Genomic DNA, 24,634 nt, shown 5'->3' on the forward strand with positions numbered 1-24,634 from the left:
AAATTTCTGTTACCCACTAGTTTTTACACATGTGGGTATTTAAGTTAAATATTTAAGAACAATATTCATCTAGTCCCTGCAAACTGGTGTCGTGTGGGTTTGAGAGCTTTATAGGACTCAAAAATACCACGATACTTCCACACGAAAGTGTGATGGCAAATGATCAAGATGTAACTGTCATCGTGGAGTTTGGCAAGGTTGACGGAATGCCCGTTTATAATTTCAAAATAAGTTGCTGATTTGCTAATCAAATACGCAGGATTACATCACAATATTTTGATGATACGCACAAATTGTATTTTTGTAGCGTATCTGTAATGTTCGTTGCGTATTTGATACGCTTTGATTATATTTTACTGCGTATTTCTGCATTTCTGATGCGTATTTAACGCAGATACGCAGATACGCAGATACGCAGCTTATCTGGAGCTCTGTAGAAACAGTAATTTGCTATCACAGTCTTTCAGATTCATAAACAAATAAATACCCTGTTAATGGTTTGGAAATGACCACCAAATTCCACTTTGAATATTTGTGTACAGCGGAATATGCCAATTAACAAAAATACATAAAACTGAATACTTAAAGAATCTTCTTCAATTTCTTCAGCAGTAATGGCTGTTACAATGAAAAAAGTACTCCACCATCTCTTTTTTCCATTGTGCAAATTAACGAAACAGAATATCTGTCACATGAAACTGATATTTTATCTCCTGTTCATGCTCCAACAAAATGGGTAAATGGTCAATAAAAAACACTAAAGTCATTATAAAGAAACAAGTTTCTTAACTTTTGATAATCCATACAGTTGCTTCTACTATTCCAGCAAAGGCAATCTGTTTCATCAAGATTTGATTTCCTCTGCAGAAAGGGCCTATTGGTCATTCGATATCAAAAGATCTATTTGAGAGCTTTTGTTCTTACTTTCATGCATATATTTATGAATTTGATGCGATAAGCCTACATAAACGACTTTAGATGGAGTCATCTCCGCTGTTTTAAGCACATTATCTTAATCATATTCTGACATTTAAAGTCATCATTTAAAAGCAGCTGTACAGCTTTCATTGCCATGTTAATTGAGCCAAAGTTGAGACGCTCAACTAAAATAGATTTTGAACACGATCTTGTAGCAACATGAATTTTAGAACTGATATTCAGGTGACACATTAGTCCTACACAACTAACTTATACAATTCTTGGTGTTAAAAACCTTTTTAAGGTTGAACACCTCAGACTGACCACCTCAGTCTGAAAACCTCATTCTGACCCCTTCAGTCTGACCCCCTCATGCTGACCACCTCAGGCTGACCACCTCAGGCTGAACACCTCAGGCTGAACACCTCAGGCTGACCACCTCAGGCTGAACACCTCAGGCTGAAAACCTCAGTCTGAAAACCTCAGGCTGACCACCTCAGGCTGACCACCTCAGTCTGACACCTCAGGAGGCTGACCACCTCAGTCTGAACACCTCAGGCTGACCACCTCGGGCTGAACACCTCGGGCTGAACACTTCAGGCTGACCCCCTCAGTCTGAACACATCAGTCTGACCACATCAGTCTGAACACCTCAGTCTTAACACCTCAGTCTTAACACCTCAGTCTGACCACCTCAGTCTGACCCCCTCAGTCTGACCCCCTCAGTCTTAACACCTCAGTCTGACCCCTTCAGTCTTAACACCTCAGGTCCATGTATGTAGATGCCCTGACAGTGATATTCACAATTCTAACTTTATCTTTAACCATGCAACACCATCTTTGCATATCTTAGCATTATCTTAGTTCATCAGACTGGAATTACTGCCAAGTAATAATACATTCATCTCATATACAAAGCAGGATTTATATACTCAATGGAACTTGGATAGAAAGGAATAAGATTTGGATATTTCAAACATTTTCTTGATTTTATTAGTTTTGAAAGGGTATTTTTACTTATCATGATTGAATAAAATACACAGGATATTGTTACTGTGGCAAATGATTAGGCTTTTAAACTTGTTTCCAACACATTGAAGAAGTTAACATGGTATTTGCCAAGTTATGATTATTAGAATGGCATTCCTTACCCCACAGACATTTTAAGAAGATCCTACTTTATTTATCAGCATATTAACAAATAAATTCTTGGGCAGTTTGAATGTTATTTAAGACATGTGAATTTTTTTTATCAGAAACAGGCTTTGGTCAGCTGTTATGTCATGTTATGAACCATTGCACACAAATTCCATTGTTTTTGTACTTTGAAATAATATGACTTAATTTCATTTCTTTTTTTCTCCCGATTACGGAATTGCATGTAACAATGTGGTCAACCATTACATGGACAATATCTCAGTCAGATGGTTTAAAAAGTAGAATAAAATACCCCCTCAAAATGATTTTGTCGTTCATACTCATTTCCAACTCTTCTTTCCTGGCGCTCATAATGCCTGCAGTAACTGATTGCAACAGTGTAAACATGGAACAAGTTGGTGACATGACCAGCAATAGAAACGAAAACATGACAGTATCTTGCTCACTGCTTGTCTGGCACCTTATTCTTTATCGTCCAACTAAATGAAAGTAGAACAGTGAGTGAGTGAGTGAGTGAGTGAGTGAGTGAGTTTGGTTTTACGCCGCTTTTAGCAATATTCCAGCAATATCACGGCGGGGGGCTCCAGAAATGGGCTTCAAACATTGTACCCATGTCGGGAATCGAACCCGGGTCTTCGGCGTGATGAGCGAATGCTTTAACCACTAGGCTACCCGACAGCCCCGAAAGTAGAACTGAAGTTGGAGATCATCAAACAAAAGGAGCATTGTAGTGAGTGAGTGAGTGAGTGAGTGAGTGAGTGAGTGAGTGAGTGAGTGAGTGAGTTCAAATGTATAACATTGGTCAAAAGTTCCCGGTCTAGTCAGACGTTTCTAGCTCACGAACACTAAATGGCAGTGTTCATTACTCAAGGAAAGCTTACTACAAGAAAACAAGCTTTTTTTTGTCTATTACTGACTAAAATAACTAAAGATATGTAAAATCAATCAGACCTGACAATAAAATCTGTATACACAGTCAAGAATGTTCGAGTAGTATTACACCAATCTTTTCCCGATGTAAAATAATTTTTATTTGGCGTGCACAAGGCAGAGCAACTTATATATGTGTCAATCTTATAGACACAAAGTGATGACCTAAATACTAGTCAGTCCAGCTTACCTCAAAACTGTATTAAACACAATCTTGGCCCACAGTTACACAACTGGCCTAAAGTAAAACATGGCAACACTAGTAATGCCAAATCACAATCCTTGCCACAAAACCTTCGGCAGTAGATATTTCAGGTTTTTATTTGTAAGTTACATAACATGCAGATTTTAATATAAACAAATCAAAATAATTGTAGCACGATGAGGCTAAATGGTTTTTTTTACAGATTTTTCATGCCGAACTTCCAATACATGAATAGGCAGGAAAGAGTTTTCACAAACATAAGCCATGGCTGATCAAGCATTATTTACACCAAGAAAACCTTTCACATGAAACTAAAACAATTAAACAAAAAACATTAAAAGAACACTACTGTAAAGCTGGGTATTAAATAGGCCAAACACAGCATTATGTCACAAACGAGTTTTGGAACTTTTACTAAATCTCATCTTAAAAACACTATAGCCTAACTTTGATGTCAAAAAGAAAAATCAAAAGGATTAAAAAAATAATCCTGTTGACCAAAACTAGAATTAGGCAAAACAACTAATGGAAAAGCCTTTATAAGCTTAACATTTGGAATATGAAATCTTACCTTCACAAATATTTCATGTCCCTATTTTTAATCCCAAAAACTGACTTGCAACTATTGCCAATCTTTCAATTTCTCAGGAAAACCATTATGGAGGGCTTGTCAAATTGTCTGGGAATAGAACATTCTAATCTATAAAACAGCAAAATTATAAAGCTTAAGAGTTTGTCACCATAATAATTGTGCAGCCCCTGATGGACCGAGAGTGAAAGGGGAGAGAGGAGACTGACGGATTTCATTAAGGCACACACTAAGGTGACAGGACGACCATTGAGGGGCCCGGCTGACAAACAGCTAATAACCCTGATGGAACAAGGACTCCCCACCAGAAAATCATATCACTGCCTTGACCATTCAAAGATACTTCGCTTAATCAACACATTGTATTAGGAATCTAGAATTTTTGCCATCTCTATTCAGCTTTGTCGACCCATCGGTGTCCTGGCTGTACTTATGTCGCGCAAGTCAACTCTCTGGCCAGCTTAATTTTCTTTCTCATTTTCCAGAGAGCGTGAAATGTTGTCATGCCACTTCCTGCATTTTGTGGAATAAAAAAGCCCCACACAATGCAGTTATTAATGTCACATAACAATGTTAATCTTCCATAGCCCATATTTATGCAAATGCAGCCTGGGAAATATTCGTTTATGCAGACTGCCATCCAATCAATAATAATCCCGCTTCAATATTCCCCCTCCCGATCACATTCACAAAATGAGCTTACTTGTTCCAAACCTAATGCAAAAGCCTTTGATTATACTCCGGTCCCCGGGGGTGAAAACCAGCCACACACCAACACCTAAACATCCCCTCCCCCCCCTTCCCTGGTCTTACCCCTCCTACCACCACCCTCCTGCTGATGGCTGATGGATGCTGAGAAATACCCAATCAGCAAACCGAGTCGACGCAATCAGGCCTTTAGATGCTTGCTAGGTCTGATTATGAAAACCTAGTCAAATCCTAACCATACTGACAGCCAAAAAAAATCCATTTTAGAAATCTTCAAGGATCATAAAAACTATATTTTTTGGTACAGATGGGAACATACAAGTTTTATAAATTATTTCCAAATGTTATCTTGAAAAATATTATTATTTGAAAAAAATCAGAAAAAAAGTATTATTTTATTCAACAGTCTTTACGCATTAACAAATCCATAGTCATGTGTGAAATAATCTTCAATGAGCGAACACAAATCCTACACAAACTCATGTTCTGCATCACAATGATGATTGTGACAAGGATTGTTTCAATCAGAACAATAATTCCTGACTGAAGTTTAGCAGTGACCACCGAGAAAAAAAAAATTATTTGCAACATGCGGACAACATTGAGCCAGAGGCTAGAGCAAGCAGACTTTGACTTCTTCCTCTGTAAATGGCGGTCTGCGTTCGTGATCCGTCATTAGACCCGCGAAAAAAACTGATAGAACATGCAAATGCGGCTAAATTGTTTAGAGCAGGATTTTGCCATGGTAACCGACTAGTAGGATTTTGCAAAATTAATTATTAAACCAGCTGGTACTACGAGAAATAATTATTTCACATTTATGCCAGTGAATGCTGAAATACAATAGGACGGACTGAGGTGTATGAGATGTAATAATACGCTACTTTATATGCATATCAATGCAACATTACAACAGGAAACACCCTGCTGATATAGTCCATCAATAACTGAAGAAACTGGTGTTCTTATTGAGGAATGGTTCCACTTGGAATGGAGGTTTTTGGGTGTCCGTCTCACACACAAGATGTCTACAACACACACAAGATGTTCATGTCACACATGACACCGATGTCACATACAAGATGTCCATGTCACACACAAGACACTGATGTCCATGTCACACACACAATGCCCATGTCAAACACACCATGTCCATGTCACACACAAGACACCCATGTCACACACACACCATGTCCATGTCACACACACCATGTCCATGTCACATACACACCATGTCCATGTCACACACACCATGTCCATGTCACACACACACCATGTCCATGTCACACACACCATGTCCATGTCACACACACCATGTCCATGTCACACACACTATGTCCATGTCACACACACACCATGTCCATGTCACACACACACCATGTCCATGTCACACACAAGACACTGATGTCCATGTCACACACACAATGCCCATGTCAAACACACCATGTCCATGTCACACACAAGACACCCATGTCACACATACACCATGTCCATGTCACACACACCATGTCCATGTCACACACACACCATGTCCATGTCACACACACCATGTCCATGTCACACACAAGACACCCATGTCACACACACCATGTCCATGTCACACACACCATGATCATGTCACACACACCATGTCCATGTCACACACACCATGTCCATGTCACGCACACCATGATCATGTCACACACATACCATGATCATGTAATACACACCATGTCCATGTCACACACAAGACATTCATGTCACACACACCATGTCCATGTCACACACACCATGTCCATGTCACACACACCATGTCCATGTCACACACAAGACACCCATCTAACACACAAGATGCCCTGGTAATGAGTATGACAAAACAGCAATGGTAAATTGAAGCATCAAGTCTGAAAACATAACAAACAACATCCTGTGTTACATCCAAATTTACATCCCAACATTCCCCACAACTTCAGTTGGCTTTCAAGTTGTCATTTGACTTAATTCTCAATCATCATACAGCTTCAATGAGCCATATTCCTAATCCATCCCTGCATAAGCCTGTATGTAATGCTGATTTGCGTTGAGACATTCCAAAGAAGTTACAGAGTGTCAATAATCACATCCCCATGACAGTCACATGTTGCTACTGACAACAGAACTATTGAGTGTCTCTCCAGGAACACCAAACAGGAACCACCATGGTGGCATGTGTCTGTGATCACAGAAACTTTAAATGTACCAGAGTGACAACTTATGTTGGGCATTGATAACTCAATTTGAAGCATTCATGACTGTATCAAAGAGAAGCATTCATTACTCTGTATCAAAGTGAAGCAGTCATTACTCTGTATCAAAGTGAAGCATTCATTACTCTGTATCAAAGTGAAGCATTCATAACTCTGTATCAATTTGAAGCATTCGTGACTGTATCAATTTGAAGAATTCATTACTCTGTATCAAAGTGAAGCATTCATAACTCTGTATCAATTTGAAGCATTCATTACTCTGTATCAAAGTGAAGCAGTCATTACTCTGTGTCAAAATAAAACATTCATAACTCTGTATCAAAGTGAAGCATTCATAGCTCTGTATCAAAGTGAAGCATTCATTACTCTATCAAAGTGAAGAATTCATTAATCTGTATCAAAATAAAGCATTCATAACTCTGTATCAAAGTGAAGCATTCATTACTCTGTATAAAAGTGAAGCATTCATAACGCTGTATCAATTTGAAGCATTCATAACTCTGTATCAAAGTGAAGCATTCATTACTCCGTATCAAAGTGAAGCATTCATAACTCTGTATCAATTTGAAGCATTCGTGACTGTATCAATTTGAAGAATTCATTACTCTGTATCAAAGTGAAGCATTCATAACTCTGTATCAATTTGAAGCATTCATTACTCTGTATCAAAGTGAAGCATTAATTACTCTGTATCAAAGTGAAGCATTCATGACTGTATCAAGTGAAGCATTCATTACTCTCTATCCACATAAATCCTTAGTGGGGGTGTTGGGGTTTATCCTCTCTATGTAGGGGTGGTGGGGGGGAATCCTCTCCCTATGTGAGGGTGGTGGGTGTGATCCTCTCTCTATGTGGGGGTGGTGGGGTTTATCCTCTCTCTATGTGAGGGTGGTGTGGTTTATCCTCTATGTGAGGTGGTGGGGTTTATCCTCTCTCTATGTGAGGGTTCTGGGATGTATCCTCTCTCTATGTGGGGGTGGTGGGGTTTATCCTCTCTCTATGTGGGGGTTCTGGGATGTATCCTCTCTCTATGTGGGGGTGGTGGGGTTTATCCTCTCTCTATGTGAGGGTTCTGGGATGTATCCTCTCTCTATGTGAGGGTTCTGGGATGTATCTCTCTCTATGTGAGGGTGGTGGGGTTTATCTTCTTTCTATGTGGGGGTGGTGGGGTTTATCCTCTCTCTATGTGAGGGTTCTGGAATGTATCCTCTCTCTATGTGAGGGTTCTGGGATGTATACTCTCTCTATGTGAGGTTGGTGTGGTTTATCCTCTATGTGAGGTGGTGGGGTTTATCCTCTCTATGTGAGGGTGGTGGGGTTTATCCTCTTTCTATGTGAGGGTTCTGGGATGTATCCTCTCTCTATGTGGGGGTGGTGGGGTTTATCCTCTCTTTATGTGAGGGTGGTGGGGTTAATCCTCTCTCTATGTGAGGGTGGTGGGGTTTATCCTCTCTCTATGTGAGGGTGGTGGGGTTTATCTTCTTTCTATGTGAGGGTTCTGGGATGTATCCTCTCTCTATGTAGGGGTGGTGGTGTTTATCCTCTCTCTATGTGAGGTTGGTGTGGTTTATCCTCTATGTGAGGTGGTGGGGTTTATCCTCTCTATGTGAGGGTGGTGGGGTTTATCCTCTCTCTATGTGAGGGTGGTGTGGTTTATCCTCTATGTGAGATGGTGGGGTTTATCCTCTCTATGTGAGGATGGTGGGGGTTTATCCTCTCTATGTGAGGATGGTGGGGGTTTATCCTCTCACTATTATGTGGTGGTGGGGTTTATAGGTCTTCAGCAACCCATGCTTGTCGTAAGAGGTGACTAACGGGATCGAATGGTCAGACTCACTGACTTGGTTGATGCATGTCATCAATCCCAATTGCGTGGACCGATGCTCATGATATTAATCACTGGATTGTCTGGTCCAGACTTGATTATTTACAGACCGCCGTCATATAGCTGGAATATTGCGGAGTGTGGCATTAAACAACAAACCAACCAACCAACAACTCTATGTTGGGGTGGTCCGGTTTATCCTCCTTCTATGTGAGGGTGGTGGAGTTTATCCTCTTTCTATGTGAGGGTGCTGGGTTTTATCCTCTCTCTATGTGAGGGTGGTGGAGTTTATCCTCTATCTATGTGAGGGTGGTGGGTGTTAGCCTGTCTCTATGTGGGGTGCTGGGGTTTATCCTCTCCCTATGTGGGGGTGCTGGGTTTTATCCTCTCTCTATGTGGGGGTGCTGGGTTTTATCTTCTCCCTATGTGAGGGTGGTGGATTTTAGCCTGTCTCTATTTGAGGGTTGAAGGGTTTATCCTCTCCCTATGTGAGGGTGCTGGGTTTTGAGAGGAGCTTTTAATAAGCTATAAGTTGGTTGAGAAAGTTGTAGACTACTGATTATGATCAATATATTAAACTAGATGTGGTCAAAATATCAATTATGAATTATAGTACCTGAATCAGCATAAAACTTCAAGTAAGTGAATCATTGACAGAATTAAATATTTTTGTAATGTTAGTATTTGTTCTTTTATCATGTTCATATAAATATTTGACATGAACTGATTCAAAGACGAAATGATTTTTATAGATGCAAAATATTCCAATGTCTAAAAACTTTGAGTGATTAAAATTAAGAATGCATGATTAAAACTGCGAGGTCACATGGAGCACAAGTTCATTGCTGTTAGAAAGATGGAAACTGAAGCATGTGGGAAAGATTTACGTGATATCTCAGTTCTTATAAGAAGTACAGTCGATGTTTGGACAGTCCATGACAGATTTGTTCATTTAATCAATATATTTCGATTCAAAAGAGGATTCCCAATTACAGGTGAAACGATATATCAGTGCATGGGTGCATCGTGAGTTTTCATGAGATGATATGCTACATGATATGATTTTTACAGTATCAAATACAAAACAATAAACTTGATTAAATAAATTACTCGTTTCATGACCCCAAGTGTTTGTCAGTCACATACTGTAAAATGTGTTGTAAGTAGCTTTTCAAGTTCACTTATGAAAATAGCCGCTACAAACATGTGCCTACAGCTAGCTTTTCCTTCGTGGGGTAGAGTCGAGGTATTTGCTTGACACTCTTAAAGGCCTTGGTTCGATTCCCCACATGGGTACAATGTGTGCAGGCTATGACTGTGCCCCTCGCCGTCATATTGCTGGAATATTGCAAAAGGCAGTGTAAAACCAGATTACTCACTTACTCTCTTTTGAACCTGCTCTGAAATATAGATAAGTCAAGAAGATTCCACACGATTTGACTTAAATATGCGTTCTCAATATGTATCATATCATGACCTATGTAAAGTGATACATATCGCATCGCTACCTCACTGTATTGTATGTTTCATCCCTATTCCCCATCTATAATAAGCACAAGGCATATTGTGATGCATATCGTATCGCTACCTCGCTGTATCATTTCACCCCTATTCCCCATCTAAAATAAGCACAAGGCATATTGTGATACATATCGTATCGCTACCCTCGCTGTATCGTTTCATTCCTATTCCCCATCTATAATAAACACAAGGCATATTGTGATGCATATCGTATCGATACCTCGCTGTATCGTTTCATTCCTTTTCCCCCTCTATAATAAACACAAGACAAATCGTGATGCATATCGTATCGCTACCTTGCTGTATCGTTTCATTCCTATTCCCCATCTATAATAAGCACAAGGCATATCGTGATGCATATCGTATCGCTACCTCGCTGTATCGTTTCATCCCTATTCCCCATCTATAATAAACACAAGACAAATCGTGATGCATATCGTATCGCTACCTTGCTGTATCGTTTCACCCCTATTCCCCATCTATAATAGGCACAAGGCATATCGTGATGCATATCGTATCGCTACCTCGCTGTATCGTTTCACCCCTATTCCCCATCTATAATAAGCACAAGGCATATCGTGATGCATATCGTATTGCTACCTTGCTGTATAGTTTCACCCCTATTCCCCATCTAAAATAAGCACAAGGCATATCGTGATGCATATCTTATCGCTACCTCGCTGTATCGTTTCACCCCTATTCCCCATCTATAATAAGCACAAGGCATATCGTGATGCATATCGTATTGCTACCTTGCTGTATCGTTTCACCCCTATTCCCCATCTAAAATAAGCACAAGGCATATCGTGATGCATATCGTATTGCTACCTCGCTGTATAGTTTCACATCAAGCAAAAGATGATTCACACCATCAAGCAAATACTGGGATGCAGTGCACTCAAGCAAGAGATGATTCACACCATTAAGCAAATACTGGGATGCTGTACCATCAAGCAAGTGTTGATTCAGTCCCATCAAGCAAATACTGGGATGCTGTACCATCAAGCAAGTGTTGTGATTCAGTACCATCAAGCAAATACTGGGATGCTGTACCATCAAGCAAGTGTTGTGATTCAGTACCATCAAGCAAATACTTGGATGCGGTACCATCAAGCAAGTGTTGTGATTCAGTACCATCAAGCAAATACTGAGATGCTGTACCATCAAGCAAGTGTTGTCATTCAGTACCATCAAGCAAATACTGGGATGCTGTACCATCAAGCAAGTGTTGTGATTCAGTACCATCAAGCAAATACTGGGATGCTGTACCATCAAGCAAGTATTCTGATTCAGTACCATCAAGCAAATACTGGGATGCTGTACCATCAAGCAAGTATTGTGATTCAGTGCCATCAAGCAAATACTGGGATGCTGTACCATCAAGCAAGTGTTGTGATTCAGTACCATCAAGCAAATACTGGGATGCTGTACCATCAAGCAAGTGTTGTGATTCAGTACCATCAAGCAAATACTTGGATGCGGTACCATCAAGCAAGTGTTGTGATTCAGTACCATCAAGCAATTTCTGGGATGCTGTACCATCAAGCAAGTGTTGTGATTCAGTACCATCAAGCAAATACTTGGATGCGGTACCATCAAGCAAGTGTTGTGATTCAGTACCATCAAGCAAATACTGGGATGCTGTACCATCAAGCAAGTGTTGTGATTCAGTACCATCAAGCAATTTCTGGGATGCTGTACCATCAAGCAAGTGTTGTGATTCAGTACCATCAAGCAAATACTGGGATGCTGTACCATCAAGCAAGTGTTGTGATTCAGTACCATCAAGCAAATACTGGGATGCTGTACCATCAAGCAAGTGTTGTGATTCAGTACAATCAAGCAAATACTGGGATGCTGTACCATAAAAGCAAGTGTTGTGATTCAGTACCATCAAGCAAATACTGAGATGTGGTACCATCAAGCAAGTGTTGTGATTCAGTACCATCAAGCAAATACTGGGATGCTGTACCATCAAGCAAGTGTTGTGATTCAGTACCATCAAGCAAATACTTGGATGCGGTACCATCAAGCAAGTGTTGTGATTCAGTACCATCAAGCAATTTCTGGGATGCTGTACCATCAAGCAAGTGTTGTGATTCAGTACCATCAAGCAAATACTGAGATGCGGTACCATCAAGCAAGTGTTGTGATTCAGTACCATCAAGCAAATACTGGGATGCTGTACCATCAAGCAAGTGTTGTGATTCAGTACCATCAAGCAATTTCTGGGATGCTGTACCATCAAGCAAGTGTTGTGATTCAGTACCATCAAGCAAATACTGGGATGTTGTACCATCATGCAAGTGTTGTGATTCAGTACCATCAAGCAAATACTGGGATGCTGTACCATCAAGCAAGTGTTGTGATTCAGTACCATCAAGCAAATACTGGGATGCTGTACCATCAAGCAAGTGTTGTGATTCAGTACCATCAAGCAAATACTGGGATGCTGTACCATCAAGCAAGTGTTGTCATTCAGTACCATCAAGCAGGTATTGTGATTCCCAAAATCAAGCAAATACCATGTTTGTGTTTAGTCTTCATATTGTCTGATAAATTCAGCATCCCTCACATTTTCCTTAGCTGAGTTAATTCTGTTTTTAGCAATACAACCCAAAATATTGAAAAGCTCAATTCATTTAAATTTCTACTTTTATTAGAACATCATATAAAAACTTAGACCAGAGCTGAAACAAATCTCTATTACAAAAAAATCTCAGAGTACATAAATCTAAACATTGTTTCTGTTTTCTTGTGTGTTGGACAAAACATGGATATTGTTGAGACATAAATAATATAATACTTCCCAAGTCAGTGTTTTACGACCTATAATATGCATGAACTGTAGCTCTCAATATAGTATTTCCATGATCTATTTCTGTCTATTTCACATATGTCAAAGAGAGATTGCAAAAAAAGGGCAATTTGATAAAATAATGAAAATATCTTTTTTCATATTTTTGAAAAATACATGACAATTTGAGTAATTACAAGTCTTTGAGAAGCAAATATAAAATTATTTACTTCCACTTGACATGATATTTTGACTCCTCAACACATGATGTGAAAAATTAATTAATATTGTACATACATTTAACAACCAACAAAGCACACGAATTACTTATATTTGATATTAATCAGATTTATCTTTTTTTTCAAAATAATTGTTATTATATATCGACACGAGAAATCAGACATAAACGTTATACCGTCAAGTACCCTGTGTAAGTAAAGAATTCTTACAGTACAAACCCATTACGATCTGAGCCTCGCATTTCTATTTGTCCGCAATAAACATGCAATACTCTCCACGCGCACCCCACGTGCGGAGAACACACAGTGTGTATTACACGCATAAAGCACACAGCAAAACGATCCCGTGAAACACATTGACCGCGCGTGTGAGCCGAATCTCTGTGCAATACACGGTAGCCGTGTGGAATTCCCTCGAGTATATCCCTCGTAACATTATCGGCCTATGATGAAAGCGGGGTCAGCCGAGGTCCCATTTCTCTGTCCGGTCGCGTAAAATCACAAACCCCGACCCCCCACGACCTCCCCCTCGACGCCGTGTCATAGCTTTACACCTAACATGCACATGTATTCATAAGCAATCAGCATGCAATGTAAGCGTGTGAAACACTTTCGCGCGTTTTTGAACATTATTCAATCACTATAACTGGTTCCAATGACTGAACGATCGCATGCCATTAACCCGTCGTATGGGATGGGTTTTACACGGACCACCAAGAAAATAAAATAGACCTACCGAAATGTCTGAACAAGCAGACAATACCTGACAGTACAGTTCAATCACGTTATTGTAATAGAGAAATAAAAGAAAAATATACCTTGATGCCGACACCGGTGAATAAACACGAAATGGAAAGTAGAGGTATTAAACCGTTGCGGTCTTAACACACTCCCACCAATGCTTATCGCACGGCAAGCAACACTATTGCATAACAAAGATGTGACTGCCTCAGACATCGACAAGAAATATTGACTAGCCGAATACGCAATCCGATTGTTATTGATATCGCCGCAAATTGCAATACAAACTCGATTAAAAACATGCTATCTACCCTTCAATGCAAGACAGAAAGAAAAGAAGAATACGACAAGACCTACGGTGAAAGCCAGGCCGCACTGTGTGATCTGCTAGTTGTGGATCATGGCGACTTACAGACTAATTACAGCCAGTAATTAGAAAGCGTGCTGTTAGCTATGGAGTGGAGCAAGCTAGGTCTAGGTCAAACTTGCCTCAAAATCCGTCACGTTGTTAATTTCTTCAGGTTGAAGTTTGCCGCTTCGAGCCCCCTGGATCGCTAGGAGGTCAGGTTTGCCGGTATTCGCACCTCTCTGTCTCGACAGCTCGAGCGTCTCTGGCGACTTGCAAGCATTCAAAACGGCAGCTAAAAATAACAGTAAATGAAAAGTGGATATTTTATTGCGCTAATTAATTATTCAAAAATTAATTGGAATGAGTTGCGCATGCTTCAATTAACCAGACTCAACCGGAAGCGGAATTGTGGGATAGAAAATGGCAGCCGTCTAGCAGGTGCCCGGTGAGTGAGGAAAAATGAGAAAAAGTAGCCAATAAACGTATCTAAAGTCAAAATCAGCGGTGCATAAACATCACAACAAGTACACGCTACATACTTGACACATACAGCAAGTAATTAAACATTTAACTCAAGCGCAATCGCCAAATCAATTCACCAACGCCTCGCATGGCAAACATGAATGTTGACAAAACTCATGCAGACGACGTGTTTTACATAGGGTGTTATTCAACATCACACGCTGTTTAACGCGAACTAAAAACGATAGGAGACCAAGATAACATGTAAGTAAATCATTAAGAATATTTTCTGATATATTGTGGACAATGACACAGATAATAGATCATTATCGAGTCATAACGACAATAATGTGTGGTGTTCATGGAACAGGAGAAATATAGTCTGCAAATAAACGAGAGAGAAGACAGTTCATCTGCTATTGTACCCTGCCAGCACCCAATGAAGTATTATTATAAGTTTACATATGCATACTTCAGTTTTTGTTGAAGGTGTCTATTACGTGGAACAATGTTGTCCCAATGAACCTCATCTGGTAATGAACACTGTCATATGTAGGCCTATATAGGTCAAGGAAATGAAACCAGTAATATTCACATATTGTTTGACACATTTTATTACACATGCTTTATTTTTCAATTGTAATACATTCTGCAACAAACTAACGTTTATGTTTATACATGTGTCTATATATTATTATTATTAACAGTTGAACAGACACAATTAGGCCTATAATGTGCTAATATAGTGAATACCAGTAAACATTCATTGGAATGGTCAGAAAATGAGCATAAATAGAATTGTGTGTAAATTTCAAATTCACACTTCTGAATTCAAACATTTTTTTTAAATAGAAATAAATGGAGTCTCAGTTAAGGAAAATATAACACTCAGATTTAATCTGTCATCTATCTAGACATAATTATGCACCTGTAAGAAAGTACAGATGCCTTCAAATTACAACAGAAATGTTTACTTTGGACATTTCTTTTAAGGAATATCCAGCTGCAGAAACCACGATTATCCAATTTCAGTAGTGTATGCCACACAAGAAAGTGCAATGTAAACCATCTGAATATATATGTATATTAAAAGAAAATATGGTCTATCAAGATATTTGGCAGAAAAAAGAAAATTTGGAAAAGAAAACTATGTTATATTACCCTCATCAAGAATTCCAGCACCTGTTGATGGGTTGATGTGAATGGTATCAAAAGTGTGTAAATCACATGAATGAATTGGAAAAAAAAGTGGATATTATCACTCAAGACATTTGACATTTGCATAAAAATAGTGTCTTTTGGGTCAAGTGAGACATCATAGATACTTAACTGACTCAAGGTGTACAGTAGTTTATGCAATGGTCATGGCTTCTAGGATGGGATGGGAAGGGCACGGGTGGCCCAGTCATCTAAGGCATCGCATTTCGCTGTGCTGAGTTGCGTTCCTTGGACATGCCAGAAACCTAAGCTCGTGGGTTTGAATCCCGGTTCGCTTCGATTATGTTTTTCGGCCTGTCGGCACCTTACCCATTGTCGTAGGTTTCACTAAAGTGGTAAATGTTTGAGATCTGCATCGCTTCGTGCTTTCCTCCCACATTAAGCTGATGCCCCGTGATATAACTGGAATACTGTTCAAAGTTGCGCTAAGTCCAACCAAACTCACTCAATCACTCTTGGCTACTGGACCACGCATTACTTTTAAAGGTTATATGTTCACATGTGTCCACTCCCCCAGTACCTGGTCATCAGTCAGCCCTGACTATTCAATGTTGACTCTGGTCCATTCTTCCATCCGTTAATCACTGACTTTTTAATGTTCACTCTGGTCCACTTGCCCATCACCTGTTTGTCAGGAATGATTGCTTGGTATTGATATCTAGACAGTTTGTATTGATACCCGGACAGTTTGTATTGATATCCGGACAGTTTGTATTGATAGTGGACAGTTTGTATTGATATCTTGACAGTTTGTATTGATTTCCAGACAGTTTGTATTGCTATCCGGACAGTTTGTTTCGATATCCGGACAGTTTGTATTGATACTAGACAGTTTGTTTTGATATCCGGACAGTTTGTATTGATATCCGGACAGTTTGTATTGATAGTGGACAGTTTGTATTGATATCCGGACAGTTTGTATTGATTTCCAGACAGTTTGTATTGCTATCCGGACAGTTTGTTTCGATATCCGGACAGTTTGTATTGATACTAGACAGTTTGTTTTGATATCCGGACAGTTTGTATTGATATCCGGACAGTTTGTATTGATACTGGACAGTTTGTTTTGATATCCAGACAGTTTGTATTGCTATCTGGACAGTTTGTTTCGATATCCGGACAGTTTGTATTGATACTAGACAGTTTGTTTTGATATCCGGACAGTTTGTATTGATACTGGACAGTTTGTATTGATACTGGACAGTTTGTATTGACACTGGACAGTTTGTATTGATACTGGACATTTTGTATTGATACTGGACATTTTGTATTGATATCCGGACAGTATGTATTGATAATGGATAATTTGTATTGATACTGGACAGTTTGTATTGACACTGGACAGTTTGTATTGATATCCAGACAATTATTATTGACACTGGACAGTTTGTATTGATATCCAGACAGTTATTATTGACACTAGACAGTTTGTATTGACACTGGACAGTTTGTATTGACACTGGACAGTTTGTATTGATATCCAGACAGTTTTTATTGAGACCTGGACAGTTTGTATTGATACCCAGACAGTTTGTATTGCTTCCCAGACAGCTTGTATTGATACCTAGAAAGCTTGTATTGATACCCATGCAGTTTGTATTGATACCCATACAGTTTGTATTGATACCCAGAGGGTTTGTATTGATACCTGAACAGTTTGTATTGATACCCAGAGAGTTTGTATTGATCCCCAGAGTGTTTGTATTGATACCTGAACAGTTTGTATTCATACCTGGACAGTTTGTGTTGATACCCAGATATTCTGTATTGATACCAGACAATTTGTATTGATACCCAGATATTCTGTATTGATACCAGACAGTTTGTATTGGTATTGGGAAAGTTTGTATTGATAAGCAAATTTTTTTTATGAATACCAGTCAGTATATATTGATACCAGACATTATGTATTGATACTCAAAAGTGTGTATACATACCAATACAGTATGTATTGTTACTAGGCAGTATGTATTGATACCAGACACTGTGTATTGACACCAGACAGTATGTATTGATACCAGACATTATATATTGATACCAGACATTATGTATTGATACTCGAAAGTGTGTTTTGATACCAATACAGTATGTATTGTTACCAGACTGTATGTATTGATACCAGACAGTATGTATTGATACCAGACATTATGTATTGATACTTGAAAGTGTGTATTGATACCAATACAGTATGTATTGTTACCAGACAGTATGTATTGATACCAGACACTGGGTAGTGATACCTGGCAGTATGTATTGATACCAGATACTGTGTATTGATACCAGACAGTATATATTGATACCAAACGGGATGTATTGATACCAGACAGTTTGTATTGATACCAGACAGTATGTATCAATACTAGACAGTTTGAATTGATACCAGACAGTATGTATTGTTACAAGTCAGTAAATATTGATACCAGACACTGTGTATTGACACCAGACAGTATGTATTGATACCAGACAGTATATATTGATACCAGACACTGTGTATTGATACCAGTCAGGATGTATTGTTACAAGACAGTATATATGATACCAGATACTGTGTATTGATACCAGACAGGATGTATTGATACCAGACAGTATATATTGATACCAGATACTTTGTTTTGATACCAGACAGTATGTATTGATACCAGACAGTATATATTGATACCAGACACTGTGTATTGATACCAGACAGGATGTATTGTTACAAGACAGTATATAGTGATACCAGATACTGTGTATTGATACCAGACAGGATGTATTGATACCAGACAGTATATATTGATATCAGATACTTTGTATTGATACCAGACAGGATGTATTGATACCTGACAGTATATATTGATACCAGATACTTTGTATTGATACCAGACAGGATGTATTGATACCAGACAGTAAATATTGATACCAGTTCTGTGTATTGATACCAGACAGTATGTATTGATACCGGACAGTATGTATTGTTACCGGACAGTATGTATTGTTAACAGACGGTATGTATTGTTAACAGACAGTATGTATTGATACCTGACAGTATGTATTGTTAACAGCCAGTATGTATTGATACCAGACACTGTGTATTGATACCAGACACTGTGTATTGATACCTGACAGTATGTATTGATGCCAGACAGTAAATATTGATACCAGACTCTGTGTATTGACACCAGACAATATGTATTGATACCAGACAGTATATATTGATACCAGACACTGGGTATTGATACCTGACAGTAAATATTGATACCAGACACTGTGTATTGACACCAGACAGTATGTATTGATACCAGGCAGTATATATTGATACCAGACACTGGGTATTGATACCTGACAGTATGTATTTATACCAGATACTGTGTTTTGATACCAGACAGTATGTATTGATACCAGAGAGTATATATTGATACCAGATACTGTGTATTGATACCAGACAGGATGAATTGTTACAAGACAGTAAATATTGATACCAGACACTGTGTTTTGATACCAGACAGGATGTATTGATACCAGACAGTATATATTGATACCAGATACTTTGTATTGATACCAGACAGGATGTATTGATACCTGACAGTATATATTGATACCAGTTCTGTGTATTGATACCAGACAGTATATATTGATACCAGATACTGTGTATTGATACCAGACAGTATGTATTGGTACCAGGTAGTATGTATTGATACCAGATACTGTGTATTGATACCAGACAGGATGTATTGATACCAGACAGTATATATTGATACCAGTTCTGTGTATTGATACCAGTTCTGTGTATTGATACCAGACAGTATATATTGATACCAGACACTGTGTATTGATACCTGACAGTATGTATTGATACCAGACAGTATATATTGATACCAGACACTGTGTATTGATACCAGACAGGATGTATTGTTACAAGACAGTATATATGATACCAGATACTGTGTATTGATACCAGACAGGATGTATTGATACCAGACAGTATATATTGATACCAGATACTTTGTTTTGATACCAGACAGTATGTATTGATACCAGACAGTATATATTGATACCAGACACTGTGTATTGATACCAGACAGGATGTATTGTTACAAGACAGTATATAGTGATACCAGATACTGTGTATTGATACCAGACAGGATGTATTGATACCAGACAGTATATATTGATATCAGATACTTTGTATTGATACCAGACAGGATGTATTGATACCTGACAGTATATAATGATACCAGATACTTTGTATTGATACCAGACAGGATGTATTGATACCAGACAGTAAATATTGATACCAGTTCTGTGTATTGATACCAGACAGTATGTATTGATACCGGACAGTATGTATTGTTACCGGACAGTATGTATTGTTAACAGACGGTATGTATTGTTAACAGACAGTATGTATTGATACCTGACAGTATGTATTGTTAACAGCCAGTATGTATTGATACCAGACACTGTGTATTGATACCAAACACTGTGTATTGATACCTGACAGTATGTATTGATGCCAGACAGTAAATATTGATACCAGACTCTGTGTATTGACACCAGACAGTATGTATTGATACCAGACAGTATATATTGATACCAGACACTGGGTATTGATACCTGACAGTAAATATTGATACCAGACACTGTGTATTGACACCAGACAGTATGTATTGATACCAGGCAGTATATATTGATACCAGACACTGGGTATTGATACCTGACAGTATGTATTTATACCAGATACTGTGTTTTGATACCAGACAGTATGTATTGATACCACACAGTATATATTGATACCAGATACTGTGTATTGATACCAGACAGGATGAATTGTTACAAGACAGTATATAGTGATACCAGATACTGTGTATTGATACCAGACAGGATGTATTGATACCAGACAGTATATATTGATATCAGATACTTTGTATTGATACCAGACAGGATGTATTGATACCTGACAGTATATATTGATACCAGATACTTTGTATTGATACCAGACAGGATGTATTGATACCAGACAGTAAATATTGATACCAGTTCTGTGTATTGATACCAGACAGTATGTATTGATACCGGACAGTATGTATTGTTTCCGGACAGTATGTATTGTTAACAGACGGTATGTATTGTTAACAGACAGTATGTATTGATACCTGACAGTATGTATTGTTAACAGCCAGTATGTATTGATACCAGACACTGTGTATTGATACCAGACACTGTGTATTGATACCTGACAGTATGTATTGATGCCAGACAGTAAATATTGATACCAGACTCTGTGTATTGACACCAGACAGTATGTATTGATACCAGACAGTATATATTGATACCAGACACTGGGTATTGATACCTGACAGTAAATATTGATACCAGACACTGTGTATTGACACCAGACAGTATGTATTGATACCAGGCAGTATATATTGATACCAGACACTGGGTATTGATACCTGACAGTATGTATTTATACCAGATACTGTGTTTTGATACCAGACAGTATGTATTGATACCAGACAGTATATATTGATACCAGATACTGTGTATTGATACCAGACAGGATGAATTGTTACAAGACAGTAAATATTGATACCAGACACTGTGTTTTGATACCAGACAGGATGTATTGATACCAGACAGTATATATTGATACCAGATACTTTGTATTGATACCAGACAGGATGTATTGATACCTGACAGTATATATTGATACCAGTTCTGTGTATTGATACCAGACAGTATATATTGATACCAGATACTGTGTATTGATACCAGACAGTATGTATTGGTACCAGGTAGTATGTATTGATACCAGATACTGTGTATTGATACCAGACAGGATGTATTGATACCAGACAGTATATATTGATACCAGTTCTGTGTATTGATACCAGATACTGTGTATTGATACCAGACAGTATGTATTGATACCGGACAGTATGTATTGTTACCGGACAGTATGTATTGTTACCGGACGGTATGTATTGTTAACAGACAGTTTGTATTGATACTAGACAGTATGTATTGATACCAGACAGTATGTATTGTTAACAGACAGTATGTATTGTTAACAGACAGTATGTATTGATACCAGACACTGTGTATTGATACCTGACAGTATGTATTGATGCCAGACAGTATGTATTGATACCAGACACTGTGTATTGATACCAGACACTGTGTATTGAGAGTGTTTAAATATTCTTTCATTGCAGAATCAAACCACAAAGATATTGATACAGCTCACAAGCAACCAAGTAAGTTTTAATACCCTAGTCTTATTTAGCGAGTTCTTTTGTTACTTTACGAGGTTATTTCTATAATTACTAACTGTGTACCTGTCTGTTTTTACCTGTTAATGGTTTCTGGTTGTGTGTCCTTCACATGTGGGTGCACAAGGGATATGTCCCAATCATAACTCATTCAGCTCAGGGTTTTACATGCCTTGAGGATTCATAACACCTGTCTTCTCTATCACTCAGTGTTACCATCACTTTTGTCTGATTGACATTGTGGCCATCTTGAAAATAATTTGCCTGGCTGTACACATTCTCCCTCTGATAACAAATTGTTGTCTTCAAGGGACTAAACATTTTAGCTTTTGTCATTGGTTGTAATTTGTTTTAAAGAAAAACTTGATATACATGAAACAGGAAAAATCTAATTTTGTCATATTTCTACACCCAAAAGTAAATTGTTAGGTAAACATCCAGATCAACATTTATTATAGATGCTAATTAAATGTGTGTTCTTCTTTTGAGGAAAGTGTACTTTCATTGGTCAAAAGAAATGCAGGAGGCATTTTGTCTTCAATAATAATCCCCAACCACACATCGGCCCCAAATGATTGTTTGATAGCAGACATTTGTTCTATTTGTATTGCTCATGATGATATGAATTTTATACTCGAGTAAATGATATGGATGTAATTTCTGCTGTTAACAGCAAGAGTTTTCCAGAACATCAGTAGTCTGGTTGTACTGTTGTAAGTTTAGACATTGCAAGCAGTGATTTATTTGTTGACTAGCCGCCATTGTTTACCAGTCGTTGTTCAACCTCGTCTCCAAACATGGGGTCACATTAGTCACTGACAGATAACATAGAACACTGCTGAAACCTTTCTTTACCTACTGGCAAGTTATGTGTCTCAAGGAGGGACAGAGAGAGGACCTCCCTGACTTGGTTGATGCATGTCCTTGTGACCCAACTGTGTAGATCAATGCTTATGATGTCAATCACTGGATTGTCTGGTCCAGATCATCATGTATTTTGAATAGTGCTGAGTGGGTCTTTGAAAAACAAACAAACACAAACAAACAGAGATAGATAGGAGCTCGCTGACTTGGTTGATGCATGTCCTTGTGTTCCAATTGGGTGGATCAATGCTCATGATGTCAATCACTTGATTGTCTTGTCCAGATCACCATCATATAGTTTGAATATTGCTGAGTGCATCATTGAAAAACATACAAACAGAGATAGGAGCCCAATTTCCCTGTATATCGTCACTTATGTATCACATGTAACACACACATAGCAATGAAGGACACAACATCAAATTACAAATATGCACAGGTAGATAGATACCATCATCTTCTTCCAAATTGTCCACAGTACCAGACTCGGGGAATATGTAACATAACACAGTTTGGGGTGAAAACAACTAGTCCTTCCAGATTTACACTGCTTTCAGACTTGTGAACTGGTGGCCATGTCTAACCCTCATATATGAGTACTCATTTTGTGGACCATTTATTGCACTGTCAACAAATTGTTTTGTTAATAAATGGAAATAACTGAAATATGCTCAGATGTTGAGACATTTACACCCCTTACAGAAATGAAGAAAAGCACTCTTTTGTAAATGTATATATTTTTTTACAAACAAAGAAATGTGTGTCTGAGCTTCTTGGAGAGATGATTTTGGGCTCAGAAATAGCAATATTTATTAGAAATAAAGAACATGGCATGTACACAGTGCTGGGGTCTTGTGTGCATGTGAAGTAGAGTAACCGCATGTGTATAATGGCACTAGTAGGAATTTAACACACATGCAGATCAAATGTTATTTCAAAAAAACATAATTTAGGACTTCTATGTTTTCATCCAATCTATTTTCCTTACAAATCAGTTCAATGTATTTCAGTATGTTAGTATGATATTATACTCAAGAATGTCATATATATATTATCACATGGGATACATTTGATATAAGCTTTATTTTGGTTTTCTTGATCAGTGTCTTCAAATTATGGTTTCATTAAATGTTAACTTTAGTACTCTTTATGGATTGCTAAATATTTAAGTTGGCTTTCCAAGTACAAACTATGATATAATAATATGAAGGATGTTTTGCAAGAAAACTGAAATACTTTTCTCCTTCACAGAATGCAATAAAGCATATGACTTTCTTGAAGTGATGGAATGGAAATGTCATCATTAGTGAATTATTAGGGACTAAGAGAGAATTGCTATTAATATATAAGAAACTCTACTCTTGATATTTATTAATGTGTATAAACCCAATGAATAAGTGTCATATACTAGCTTATTTATTGAGCAGGGGATCATCGTGTGTATGTGTGTGTGTTATAAATTTTAATGAGGTGAATTCTTAATGCCAGATAACATTGCATTTAATCAAACTGAATTTAATAAATTAAAGCTCAAATAAAAAATAAACAGCTGATATCAATAAAATGCAATAGGAAATGTTTCAATGTTGCCTGTCACTTTCTTTATTACGCGAGATTTAATAAGATCCTTCCAT

The 24,634-nt window shown here is 38.1% G+C and overlaps 3 protein-coding genes across 11 annotated transcripts in view; 2 read left to right on the forward strand and 1 right to left on the reverse strand.

Moving 5' to 3' along the window:
- Positions 1-14,432, reverse strand: part of LOC139454230 (zinc finger homeobox protein 4-like) — a 167,732-nt gene extending 153,300 nt beyond the window's left edge. For 5 of the 6 annotated variants that reach the window (XM_071235818.1, XM_071235830.1, XM_071235831.1 and 2 more), the window contains exon 1: positions 14,346-14,432. The gene's annotated coding sequence lies outside the window, so the exon portion shown is untranslated. Of the gene's footprint in view, positions 1-14,213; positions 14,307-14,345 lie in introns of those variants that run through there. The other variant, XM_071235819.1, reaches the window with a different exon arrangement.
- LOC139453688 (zinc finger protein 16-like) lies at positions 10,938-11,987 on the forward strand. Its single transcript, XM_071235163.1, has one exon. The coding sequence runs from the start codon at positions 10,938-10,940 to the stop codon at positions 11,985-11,987; it is 1,050 nt and encodes a 349-aa protein (XP_071091264.1).
- A 102-nt stretch (positions 14,433-14,534) lies between the features above and the next one.
- The window catches only part of LOC139454232 (serine-rich adhesin for platelets-like), a 117,577-nt gene continuing 107,477 nt past the window's right edge, over positions 14,535-24,634 (forward strand). For all 4 annotated transcript variants that reach the window (XR_011652448.1, XM_071235832.1, XM_071235833.1 and 1 more), the window contains exons 1-2: positions 14,535-14,650; positions 22,080-22,121. The gene's annotated coding sequence lies outside the window, so the exon portion shown is untranslated. The remainder of the gene's footprint in view (positions 14,651-22,079; positions 22,122-24,634) is intronic.

This window comes from Haliotis cracherodii, unplaced genomic scaffold (assembly GCF_022045235.1).
Source record: "Haliotis cracherodii isolate W230 unplaced genomic scaffold, xgHalCrac1.p SCAF_10, whole genome shotgun sequence".
Lineage (NCBI taxonomy): Eukaryota > Metazoa > Mollusca > Gastropoda > Lepetellida > Haliotidae > Haliotis > Haliotis cracherodii.